Below are 13,412 nucleotides of genomic sequence, written 5' to 3' on the forward strand. Positions count from 1 at the left end.
AGCCTTATTTTTGCAATGTCTAGTGTAAACATCTTTTATGCAGGGTAGAGCAGTGCCTATAGTGTGTTCAGCAGAATGAACAGAATTAACTACTCTTTGCAGGGCCTTGCGGTCCTGTTTGGTGCTGTTTCCCATCAGGACAGTCTTGTTGGTGCAGGAGTAGAAATTTCTCAGCATTTTAGGGGATATCTTTAATTCTCTCAGGCATCATAGGTGAAACAGTCTCTGCCTTGCTGTTCTCACCACTGAATCAGTATGTAGTGTCCAGGTCAGGCTCTCAGTTATGTGGACACCAAGGTATTTGAAGTTATCCAACCTCTCCACCGAGGACCCATTGATATTAAGGGGAGTGTAGTTCCTTTCGAGGCCGGTTCTATGCAGGGGCAAGAGGGGGCAATGCCCCCTTAAACAAATGTCTTGCCCCCTCAAATCAAATCCGCTGAAAAAGGCACAAAACTGAAAAGTTTTCTCATTTGTCTCCGCTCCACTCCGTGCTGTGTGCCGGCTGTGCGTGATCTAACATTACTGTCTGCAGTCGGCAGAAACCCTCCCCCCAGTACACACCTAATCACTGTTTAGTATGCAAATGAGCCAAGATGCATCGGCGTCAGGTTTCTCAGTCTCAGTGAGGCAGAATGCAGCAGTGAAGTGAAGCTCCGTTAAACTCGTCGTAGCGTCTCGTGTCGTGAGATAGCCTACTTAATATATAGTTAACAACAAAGAGTGAGCATAGAGAGTGAGCCTGTCAGTGCAAACGTTTCTTCAATCACACTAGCACAGTGAGAGATGAGTGCTGCCTGCTGCATCATGTCACATACTGAGGACAAATGCCCTGTGTGTGCCAGACCCCTACATAAAGCCCCACCCAGCCTCTAGTTCTGCACGCTGTGTTTTGATAATCACAGCTTTTTTTTTTTTTTTTACAAAGCTTTTATTAACTTTTCACTCCTGCAGCTTTCAGCAGCTCAAAGGAGAGTGGAATGAAGAGACATCTGTTAAATTGCTAGCAAAAAAATACAAAAAACAACAGAAAATGACAAAAAACAAAACAAAATATAAAATGTTCTGCTCTAGCCTATATCTGTTGTGTTTGTTAGTTCTGTTAGTTTGATACGTTTTTTTTTATAAGACTAGCTTTGGTAAATACTGGCTATAGTGAGGTTATTGTAATTATTAGGTTCAAATTTATTTCATATGCTTAGATGCCTAATGGCCATCCAATAAGATAAATGTTAAGATGTGGGTTGTGCCTGGATGAAGGATATTTTTATTTTATTTTTTCTTAATTTTTATTTTATTTTTTGTTTATTTTATTTTTCAGTTTTTCTCCCTGAGGGATTGCCACCTTATTGTAGTCAGGGGGTTTGTGTGCCTCAGTGACCCTAAGAGCTATACCAGAAGGAGCTTAGTCTTCAGGTGGGACACCCAAGTTGGACAGGTCTTAGGGTAGAGGCCTGACAAAGTGCAATCCATTTCTTTAGGTTGGGGGTTGGACACACAGCTAACAACAACCCAATTCCATGTAGAAAACACTGTTATCAACAACAAAACAAGCGGTGAGCTTGTTATAGGGTGCTATAGGGCACTCACACAGCGTCCCCACATCCTGCGAGTGAGTGAGTGAGTGAGTGAGTGACCTTTATTTGTCAGCTCTACCTATGGCAAAAATGTGCTGGAGCATGATGCCCCCTTCACATTTATGACTGCCCCCTCATATGTGCCTGCCTAGAACCGGGCTTTGTTCCTTTACTGCTTCTTCCCAAAGTCCAATATCATCTCCTTTGTTTTGCTGACATTGAGGTGTAGGTTGTTGTTGTTGTTGTCCTGACACCAGCGTGTCTGGTTCTCTGCTTCTTTCAGGTAGGCCTTTTTTTTTTTTTTAGATATTTTTATGGGCATTTTTGCCTTTAATCGATAGGAAAGCTGAGCGTGAAGTGGGGAGAGAGAGGGGGAATGACATGAATCCCGTGGGTTGGAATCTAATGGTCTGCCCGGGCCCAGCCTTGTACATGGGACGCCTGCTCTATCCACTAAGACACTGATGCCCCAGGTAGGCCTTTTCATTGTTATCTGTGATCAGGCCCATCACAGCTGTGTTGTCAGCAAACTTGGTGATGATGTTGGAGTCTGAAGTGGCTACAAATGGACCTGCATTTGTATAGCACCTTTCTAGTCATCCGACCACTCAAAGCACTTTTTACACTATGAGTCACATTCACCCATTCACACACACATTCATACACTGGTGGCCGAGGCTACCACACAAGGTGCCACCTGCTACTGCTACTCAGTTTTAACACACTCACACCGATGGAACATCGGGAGCAATTTGGGGTTCAGTATCTTGCTCAAGCATACCTCAAAGTACTTTGAGGAGCTCCTCAATCCCACCAACACGTATTCCAGTGAGGAAACAGAGACGGGGGTCTCAGGGGGCGGGTCGTCCAATTTCTGGGGCAGAAGTTGCTGAGGTAGTGAAACAACTCTGAGGCGGCGGAGCCCCGGGGGTGGATGAGATTCGTCCTGGATATCTCAAGGCTCTGGATGTTGTAGGGCTGTCCTGGCTGACACGCCTCTGCAACATTGCGTGGACATCGGGGGCAGTGCCTCTGGAGTTGCAGACCGCGGTGGTGGTCCCCATTTTCAAGAAAGGGGACCAGAGGGTGTGTTCCAACTACAGGGGGATCACACTCCTCAGCCTACCCGGTAAGGTCTACTCCAGGGTGCTGGAGAAGAGGGTCCGGTCGATAGTTGAACCTCAGATTGAGGAGGAGCAATGTGGTTTTCGTCCCGGACGCGGAACCGTGGACCAGCTCTTTACCCTCGCCAGGGTGCTGGAGGGGGCATGGGAGTTTGCCCAACCAGTCCACATGTGTTTTGTGGATTTGGAGAAGGCTTACGACCGTGTCCCCAGGGGCATCCTGTGGGGGTGCTCCGGGAGTATGGGGTTGGTGGCCCCTTGCTAAGGGCCATCCAGTCCCTGTACTGTAGGAGCATGAGTCTGGTTGGCATGGCTGGCAGTAAGTCGGACCTGTTCCCGGTGAGGGTTGGACTCCGCCAAGGCTGCCCTTTGTCACCGGTTCTGTTCATAACTTTTATGGACAGAATTTCTAGGCGCAGCCGAGTGGTGGAGGGTGTCAGGTTCGGTGATGGGAGGATCTCGTCCCTGCTTTTTGCAGATGACGTGGTCCTCCTAGCTCCATCGAACAGTGACCTCCAGCTCTCGCTGGGGCGGTTCGCAGCCGAGTGTGAAGCGGCTGGGATGAGAATCAGCACCTCCAAGTCTGATGCCATGGTCCTCAGCCGGAAAAGGGTGGATTGCCCACTCCAGGTCAGGGGGGAGGTCCTTCTTCAGGTGGAGGAGTTTAAGTATCTCGGGATCTTGTTCACGAGTGAGGGTAGGATGGAGCGGGAGATTGACAGGCGGATTGGGGCGGCGTCTGCAGTGATGCAGGCGCTTAACCAGTCCGTTGTGGTGAAGAGGGAGCTTAGCCAGAAAGCAAAGCTCTCAATTTACCGGTCGATCTACGTTCCAACCCTCACCTATGGTCACGAGCTCTGGGTAGTGACCGAAAGAATGAGATCGCGAGGCTGAAATGAGTTTCCTCTGCAGGGTGGCTGGGCTCAGCCTTAGGGATAGAGTGAGGAGCTCAGACATCCGGGAGGGACTCGGAGTAGAGCCGCTGCTCCTCCACATCGAGAGGAGCCAGTTGAGGTGGTTTGGGCATCTGGTAAGGATGCCTTCCGGATGCCTCCCTTGGGAGGTGTTTTGGGCATGTCCAACCGGGAGGAGACCTCGGAGCCGCCCCAGAACACGCTGGAGGGACTACATCACCCGGCTGGCCTGGGAACGCCTTGGGGTTCGCGCGGAAGAGCTGACGGAAGTGGCGGGGGAGAGGACTGTCTGGGCTTCTTTGCTGAGGCTGCTGCCCCCGCGACCCGGGCCCGGATAAGCGGAGGACAACGAGTACGAGTACGGGTATCTTGCTCAAGGATACCTCAACATGCAGACTGGAGGAGCAGGGGATTGAACCGCTGATCTTTTGAGTGGTGGACGACCCGCTCTACCTCTGAGCCACAGCCGCCCCAAGGTCGTATGTGTACTGCCTACAAGGTCGTATGTGTACAGGGAGTAAAACAGGGGACTCAAAACACAGCCCTAGGGTGCTCCTGTGTTAAGGATGAGGATGGAAGAGGTGTGTCAGCCCACTCACCACCTTGGGGCCTGCCTTACAGGAAGTCATGGATCCACATGCACAGTGAGGTGTTTAATCCCAGCTCCTTGAGCTTTGTGACCAGCCTGGAAGGAACTATGATATCAAACACTGAACTATAGTCAGTGAAAAGCAATCTCACATAGCTTCCTTTGTTTTCCAGGTGAGATAGGGTGGTGAGAAGGATGTGTGCTATGGCGTCTTCTGTAGATCAGTTGAAACGGTAGGCAAACTGTAGTGGGTCCAGTGTGCTGTTTAGTGAGGAGCAGATGTAATCCTTAACCAGCTGTTCAAAGCACTTCATCACTACAGAAGTGTAGTCTGGAACTTTCTCCAGACTGCATCATGTTGCATAAACTGCAGGGCGGCCTCTGATTGGCTTAACCATTTCCAGACTTGTCACGTCACTGGAGGGATGCACCAGTTTGTTTACATACTTAAATCTTTATAGGATGGCTACATGGTCACTCTTGCCAGGAAAGGGGTTCTACTATGTAGCTGTTTTCTGAACTCTGTATAATAGTGATCTAGTGACCGTATTCCCCCTTTGATGCAGTCAATATGTTGATGGAAGTCAGGCAAAACCTTCTTAAGGTTAGTGTGATTAAAGTCTCCAGCAATAATGAGCACAGCACCAGGATTAAAAGTCTCTGAGTGGTTCAGCTCTTTGCAGAGATCTTACAGGGCAGCCTCTGTATTTGTTTGTGGTGGAATGTAGACCACTGTGATGATGACCAAAGTTAATTCACTTGGTAGAAAGCGCGGTCTGCATTTCATTGACAATAACTTCAGATCATCGGGATAGCAGTTTAACTCTTTCCCTGCCATTGACGAGGTTTTCCGTCATTTATGCCCAAATGCTTCTCTGCCATTGACGAGATTTTCCGGCAATTCATGTTTTCACTGTTATAAGATAGGGGGTGCTGTTACACATCTCATGAACTAGAGCAGCATGGCCAAGTCAAAAAACAAACAAAGAAGAAGATCGATTGGAAACCAGAGGAAGATGATTACAGAAATGTAGCTGCTTGTAAACTCACGAAAATGTTGGCACCGACTGATAAGTTTACGGTTGTGCAAGCCGTGGAGATGTTGATGGACTCAGACTACAACAATTCCTGTTTTGATCAACATTCTGAATCTGATTTTGGCAAAGAAGAAAATGAGTTTGATGGAAAGAAACTGGATCTCCATGATGGCGACAGTGACACACAGACAAGACGACCACAGAGGAGAGGGAGACAACAGAACACTAAATGATCACTGATCGTGTTCCACTATACCTCAAAGAGAATATTATTTTCATTATTATTATTATTATTATTATTATTATTTTCATTTATACATTTAAAACTGACACAAGAAAATGAGGAAAATACAAAAAAAATGTAAATCTTAAATTGATTTTATACTTGAAATGACTGTCTTTGACAAAAATGCATTTTTCTCAGAATTTTGAAAAAAAAACCAAACATTATTTTTCATTGAAAATGCACAAATTCAAGTGTTGATAAAAAAAAGGAATGGCATAAGATAGAATAAAAGTTTTTGTGTTTAAAAACAGAAGGTCTCTTTTTTAGTTTCATGTATATACTGTTTACATATTCATAGAACAAATTATTATGTGGGTCTTGAAAGATTAGTGAACATCATCAAAAATGCTGGCGGTGGCTGGCAACTTAAAAATAATACTCTTGCAGGTAGAGTGTTGATATTCAGACTCTCCCACCAGCACCCCCCTCTGGAAATTGATTTTGGCATGGAGATTGTCCAGTTTATTATCCAGCACTTGTTCATTGGCTGGATGCTTGGCAGAGAACATTTATATGGCTGGTGTTTGATCCCTTCACATTCGCCTTGGTACCTCTTTCGATGATGAGATGGATGCAGAGATGGTCATTCTTTGTCCATGTAGTCAGGATTGTAGCTGGAGCTCATCCGTTCCATTTTTTCCTTGATGTTTTTTCAGCTGTTTACATTTGAAAGCCTCCGTTGGCCAGTTAGCAGACTCAGCAGGGGGGGGATTCTCAAAGCGTTGAGTTGATTTCCTTGTACTCATGACTGTCTCAAAGTTGTATGTTATCATTGTTGTTCAATATTAATCACACAAAGTATAGCTGATATTTTTAAATAACTGAAATAGCATAGGTCAGCATAAATTTTGCATTGACAGAGAGGTGTCTGACAATTTCTGAGTCTTGGATTGTTTTTTTACATCAAGGCTGCTACCAAAACTTTACTAAAAAACAGACAGTGTGTCATCTAATGAAGCCTCAACATCATGCTCCCCTCGTGAACCACCATCATTCTCTGCCACACAACTGTTCACACCAGACTGTATCTTTTGTTGAAGGTTCGAAAGTGTCGAGAAAAATTAAACAATAATTCAAGTTCCTAGTTTTCAAGGACAAAATGGAGCATGGAAGGAGCCTACATTTCAACAGATTGAGCTAACCTGCGACACCAAGGGTCAGCACGCCCAGGTGCCCATCCTTGCCTGCTACCTGGCACACAATGCACCTGATGCCAGTCCCTGCAGGTGGTGAGCTCACAGGGTGACGGCTCCATGTTATTCATTTGGGCTGATCCCGACCGGGTCCCATAGTTCAAGGCCCAGCCACTAGACGCTCACTGGTGACCTTGGACAGCCAGAAGGAGCTTGGAGTAGAGCCGCTGCTCCTTCACTTTGAAAGGGGTCAGGTAAGAGGGTACAGGCATCTGATCAGGATGCCTCCTGAGCGCCTCCCTTTGGAGATGTTCCAGGCATGTCCCACTAGTAGGAGGCCCCAGGGCAGACCTAGAACACGCTGGAGGGATTACATATCTCTCCTGGCCTGGGAACGCCTTGGGTACCCCCAGGAGGAGCCTAAAAGCATTGCTGGGGAGAGGGACGTCTGGAACACTTTGCCCGGCCTGCTGCCCCTGCGACCCGGCTTCGAATAAGCGGTTGAAAATGGATGGATGGATGGTATGCCAGTCATCTGAAAGATAAATCCTGAGCTGCAGCCCAAGCTACCAACCATGCCACTGATACAGAGCAGGATCATAAGGCTGCTGCCATCAGAAGGCTTCACCGCTGTGCTTTATTTCATTCAAGATCCAGTGATTTAGCAGAACAAGGTTATGCAGCTTGCATTGCTACATGCAAGTCCATAGATCCCCATCATTTCTGTGGCACAACCCATTTCAGATTGATAGGACTTTTTAATATACAGCAGTCAATTAAAAGGATTTTACTCACACGGCTGAACTGATGCCTAATATCCCTGCTGAGAGTCTAAGGATAGAGGGTGCAGTACTGTGTCCATACTGTTAAGATCCCTGACTGACTTCTGTTTCTTGCAGGTGAAGAAGTTAATCAGGTACCTAGATCCTAACACTCATAGGAAGATCAACTTCAAAGACTTTTGCCATGGAGTGTTTGCCATTAAAGGTAAGAAATGCACTGGAGATGTAAATTATGTACCAAGGAGGCACAGCAGAGAGGTTGCTGAATCCTGCATTTTACCTGCACTGTTATGAGAATGGACAGTGAGATTTAGATGAGCTGGCAGGTGAAATATTACCTGTAGACAGAGTCGGGCTAGCTGTTTGCCCCTGTTTCCACTAAGCTATGCTAACTGCTGTTGCTTCATATTTACATTACAGACATGAGATGCGGTGCTTCAGGGGTTTTTTTTCTCTCTCTGTTTTACCCTTCCCCTGCCAGGTTGTGAAGAGATACTGAAGACACCTGTGGGTCCTCGCACTATTACCTCCAACCAGCCGTCGGTTACTGACAATGGTTACATTTACCAGGTATGGTCTTTTGCTTTGTAAAGCCATATTGATGCTGGATGCAGAACTGTATGGTGTGAATCCGGTGTAATGGTGAAGCTTTCAGCCTATTTTATAACTTAAAGGTGGCATTATACTGAAAATAGATCAAATCATCTCTAATTTTTGTGCAGATTTAGTACATTTTAGCATGACCACTGGTCACCTTCATAGTTGGAGGTGGGGGGATGACAATTAAGAAGTTCTGATACCTTGTCATTATTGTGCACAGAATGATAGACCAGGCACCCTAGGTTGTGCATTGCTTCTCCCCATGTCCTCTGTAGAGGCTGGTACTGTTGTGGATTCATTTGTTGCCCAAAAAATAGTCTGTGGTGTTGATCTATATTCAGTAAATATTGCCTTCAATAAAACCAAAGAAAGTTCAGAGCACTCTGAAGAAAAACCAGGAGGTTGATCAGAAGTCCAGTGCAAGAAGATTTATTTATTCAGAGATGACATCCAAATAAACCCATTTGAGTTGGTGGTCCAGACCAAAAACTGAGCCCAAAAGGCCAGAGCCCGTATTCACAAAGAATCCTAAGACTAAAAGTAGCTCTTAGTGACGTCAGTCTAAGAAAAATCTTAGAATTCCTCGAATTCTAAGATTTTTCTTAGAATTTTCCCTTGGTAAGATAAAAGTTATTCACAAAGCATCTTAGGCCTTAAGAGAGCTCCTAAGGTGAAAAACTGTTCAGAGGAGGGAGGAGGACTTTTAAGAAGCCTAAGAGTGTCTTAAACAGAGAAGATGGCGGAAAGACAGAGAGGAAGGAGAGATATTCTTCGTATATTGAACAGCAGTGATTTAATAAGACGCTACCGGCTTGATAGTGCAGGGATAATGTTTGTGGTTGACCTCATCAGGGATGAGCCTTCTTTTCCCACCCAGCGTAGTAACGCAATAACGCCCGCTTTGGATTGCAGCACGTACCAGCGCTTCTCACACTCATTGCTTGTGCGTAAAAGGAGAGGGAATGATGCATTGATTTGTCGGGCAATACGCTCCCAAGTCTGCCTCTTCCCTTGAGCCGTGATCCCGGGACCGAATTTCCCTCTTAAAACTCCTTTGTTCTCCTCCACGAGCTGTGCCAACAGCAGGCACTGCTCTTCTGTCCAGTTCGGGTTTCTCGTTCTCCATTTCGTTCATTGTTTTGGTCATTCTGCCAAATCAAACCGCTTTTTACAAGGAGGCCAGCAATCACAGTAATTGCTGACAGCTGAGTCTGCGTCCACCATTAATATCAAATAGATTAAGTAGTAAAATTACCAGCATGGCGAGTAAACATAATAATAAACAAATCAATATAATAATCGGCATGTGAATGAGGTACGTTCAAACATTTTGAAGCTGTCTAACAATTAATTTAATTTTGCTGAGTTTCATCATCATGACATAAAATTATTTTCACGATTACACATTTCTTAATAGCCTACTGTTTAAGTTCTATGATCGGTTCATTTCACTGTCCATTCATTACTAGGAGCGCATTTTTTTTTCTTTTTGTAACAACCAATCACAGCTTTTAGAAGACTGCGTCATACCTAGCAAAGGGATCAACCACACCTCCTCACTAAGATAAAAGTTTCTGTCCCCTCCTTGCTCAGAGTTGCTCTCAGAAACTTCCTGAATCACTCTTAAGCTAAGATTCCTTGCAAGGAATTTTTAGGCTAAGTTAGGAGCTCTCTGAGAGGACTCTGAGAATCTTTGTGAATACGGGCCCTGGGCACTGACCTTAATACCTAGTCTCTCACTCTCTCTCTCTCTCTCTCTCTCTCTCTCTCTCTCTCTTTCTCTTGCTCACTTTCTTAAGTTTTTAACCAATCATATGTGTAGAACTACTCTTATTTTTTCTAATTCATATACGTCACAACATCACTTCTACGTCACTTGACCCCTGAAAGGCCCCTGGAAACCCCCCTCAAACCGCTTAAAACTGGTTGGGCGGGTTGTTTCTCTCAAGTGTCAACTTCAGCAGTTTTCGTCTTTATCGCCCTTATCTTAACCCCTCCCTTCATGTATCTCCAGGTCTGAGTTGGTGTGTATGTTGCTGGTGCTTGGACTGTCCTCGGGGTGATGTGTGTTTCCCAGGCCATGCATGTACTATGGTGTCTATTAGCCTGCCAGTGGGCCCTAGTCTCTCTATGCTTGAAGCTGCCCCTCCTTCTCCTGGCTTGCTTTTACTATAGGGGCTTCATTCTACTATTATATTTGGATCTTGCTTGGCTTTTTCTTTTATATTCACACAGTGATAACATATTGATGATGCAGTAGTAATGTACTGATGACACAGTGGTAATATATTGATTATACACTGCTAATATATTGATAATACAACTCAACACAGTGATTATGCTTAGGTTTTGGTGCTCTTGATCACCTTTTTACTCAATTTGATAGTATATGATTTACATGTACACACATACATATGCATATATACATACACACACACACACACACACATATATGTATATATATGTATGTATATATATATATGCCCCCCTTTTGTATTTATTGTGTTTGTAGTTTATCAGAATTAAAAAGTTAGCTCCTTGGGACAGATGAGAATGGGTTGTAATTCCTATATGGGCTAGAATATAGCAGAATAAAGCAATATAACACTAGAGGGAGTGCTGCTGTATTAAATATCAACATCTCTGCGATTCGATTGTAGGCAGGAGGCTGCAGTGCTGAATGAAGATGAAGATCACAACTGTCCTGATACTCAGTATAAGGGCACAACCTCAAATGTGATGCGTATATATATATATATATATATATATATATATATATATTATATATATATACATACAGTACAGGCCAAAAGTTTGGACACACCTTCTCATTCAATGCGTTTTCTTTATTTTCATGACTATTTACATTGTAGATTCTCACTGAAGGCATCAAAACTATGAATGAACACATGTGGAGTTATGTACTTACCAAAAAAAGGTGAAATAACTGAAAACATGTTTTATATTCTAGTTTCTTCAAAATAGCCACCCTTTGCTCTGATTACTGCTTTGCACACTCTTGGCATTCTCTCGATGAGCTTCAAGAGGTAGTCACCTGAAATGGTTTTCCAACAGTCTTGAAGGAGTTCCCAGAGGTGTTTAGCACTTGTTGGCACCTTTGCCTTCTCTCTTCGGTCCAGCTCACCCCAAACCATCTGGATTGGGTTCAGGTCCGGTGACTGTGGAGGCCAGGTCATCTGCCGCAGCACTCCATCACTCTCCTTCTTGGTCAAATAGCCCTTACACAGCCTGGAGGTGTGTTTGGGGTCATTGTCCTGTTGAAAAATAAATGATCGTCCAACTAAACGCAAACCGGATGGGATGGCATGTCGCTGCAGGATGCTGTGGTAGCCATGCTGGTTCAGTGTGCCTTCAATTTTGAATAAATCCCCAACAGTGTCACCAGCAAAACACCCCCACACCATCACACCTCCTCCTCCATGCTTCACAGTGGGAACCAGGCATGTGGAATCCATCCGTTCACCTTTTCTGCGTCTCACAAAGACACGGCGGTTGGAACCAAAGATCTCAAATTTGGACTCATCAGACCAAAGCACAGATTTCCACTGGTCTAATGTCCATTCCTTGTGTTTCTTGGCCCAAACAAATCTCTTCTGCTTGTTGCCTCTCCTTAGCAGTGGTTTCCTAGCAGCTATTTGACCATGAAGGCCTGATTGGCGCAGTCTCCTCTTAACAGTTGTTCTAGAGATGGGTCTGCTGCTAGAACTCTGTGTGGCATTCATCTGGTCTCTGATTTGAGCTGCTGTTAACTTGCGATTTCTGAGGCTGGTGACTCGGATGAACTTATCCTCAGAAGCAGAGGTGACTCTTGGTCTTCCTTTCCTGGGTCGGTCCTCATGTGTGCCAGTTTCGTTGTAGCGCTTGATGGTTTTTGCGACTCCACTTGGGGACACATTTAAAGTTTTTGCAATTTTCCAGACTGACTGACCTTCATTTCTTAAAGTAATGATGGCCACTGGTTTTTCTTTAGTTAGCTGATTGGTTCTTGCCATAATATGAATTTTAACAGTTGTCCAATAGGGCTGTCGGCTGTGTATTAACCTGACTTCTGCACAACACAACTGATGGTCCCAACCCCATTGATAAAGCAAGAAATTCCACTAATTAACCCTGATAAGGCACACCTGTGAAGTGGAAACCATTTCAGGTGACTACCTCTTGAAGCTCATCGAGAGAATGCCAAGAGTGTGCAAAGCAGTAATCAGAGCAAAGGGTGGCTATTTTGAAGAAACTAGAATATAAAACATGTTTTCAGTTATTTCACCTTTTTTTGTTAAGTACATAACTCCACATGTGTTCATTCATAGTTTTGATGCCTTCAGTGAGAATCTACAATGTAAATAGTCATGAAAATAAAGAAAACGCATTGAATGAGAAGGTGTGTCCAAACTTTTGGCCTGTACTGTATATATAAATAAAGTTTTGCTTGCTTGCTTGCAAACACTGTGAGGGTGCATTCACACATGATACATCCCCATAATCAAGCACAGTCAAATATGTAGAATGTATTTTTTGTTTTGGTGCCCCTGCCCCTGCCCCTGGACAATTAAACAGCTGATGCAATATAACATCATTCCTTTGAGGGAGAGGGCTGGATTTAACAAACAAGTCAGCCAGGAAGTTACAGAAAGCTACAAAGGTTCCATCTTCAATCATTGTCTTGACCTGCAGGACAAAACCAATATACCTCTGTTTATTGATACAAAATATTAAAAATTATTTTGAAATTGAATACAAACCTTCCTTGCTCTCCCAGCAATGTCTGTATTGCTTGAGGATGCAGTCAAATGTTCCATGTGGACGTAGACTGCTGTGAACTGCCCTGGGTTCTGCAAGTTTCGATACTTTCCTCCACGTCTCAGTGAGGTTTGCAGGGCCTGGTTTACATGTGGGAGCCAGCGTGTCCTATTGGCACCACCTGGGACGTTGACACGCACACCCAGCTTCTCTCTGAGGGCTATTAACTCTCTCATAGTTTTGCTGCTAAAGTGGTACGTCTTCCACACCATGTTAAGGAGATTATAGACTTGGTCCACCATGGAGATTTTTCTTTGCACAGGCAGCATTGCCAGCTCAAATCTACAGTTTAAATGAATCATACTTAAATATACATACATACATTGTTTACTACCCCTAACTTTAGCTTTCTTGTCCACATAACCTACCTATGCGGCAAGCAATGAAACAGGACAATAAAAGCCCTTGCCTCAGCTGGTAGGAGGGATATTACATCTCCTTTATGCCCAAGATTGACTGTAGCACCATCGACTCCCATGGCAACTGTCTTCTCTAACCACCCTTACTCTGTCTCTAGATGATGATATGCCTCTTTGGTGGCATCGTAGACTC

General features: G+C 44.6%; 1 protein-coding gene across 2 annotated transcripts in view; it reads left to right on the forward strand.

The window, feature by feature from the left end:
* rab11fip4a (RAB11 family interacting protein 4 (class II) a) overlaps window positions 1-13,412 on the forward strand; it is a 126,152-nt gene that overhangs the window by 19,479 nt on the left and 93,261 nt on the right. For both annotated transcript variants that reach the window (XM_033644535.2, XM_078161652.1), the window contains exons 2-3: window positions 7,560-7,647; window positions 7,924-8,012. In XM_033644535.2, coding sequence (XP_033500426.2) covers window positions 7,560-7,647; window positions 7,924-8,012 — 177 coding nt within the window. The remainder of the gene's footprint in view (window positions 1-7,559; window positions 7,648-7,923; window positions 8,013-13,412) is intronic.

The sequence above is a fragment of the Epinephelus lanceolatus genome, chromosome 18 (genome assembly GCF_041903045.1).
Source record: "Epinephelus lanceolatus isolate andai-2023 chromosome 18, ASM4190304v1, whole genome shotgun sequence".
Classification (NCBI taxonomy): Eukaryota; Metazoa; Chordata; class Actinopteri; order Perciformes; family Serranidae; genus Epinephelus; species Epinephelus lanceolatus.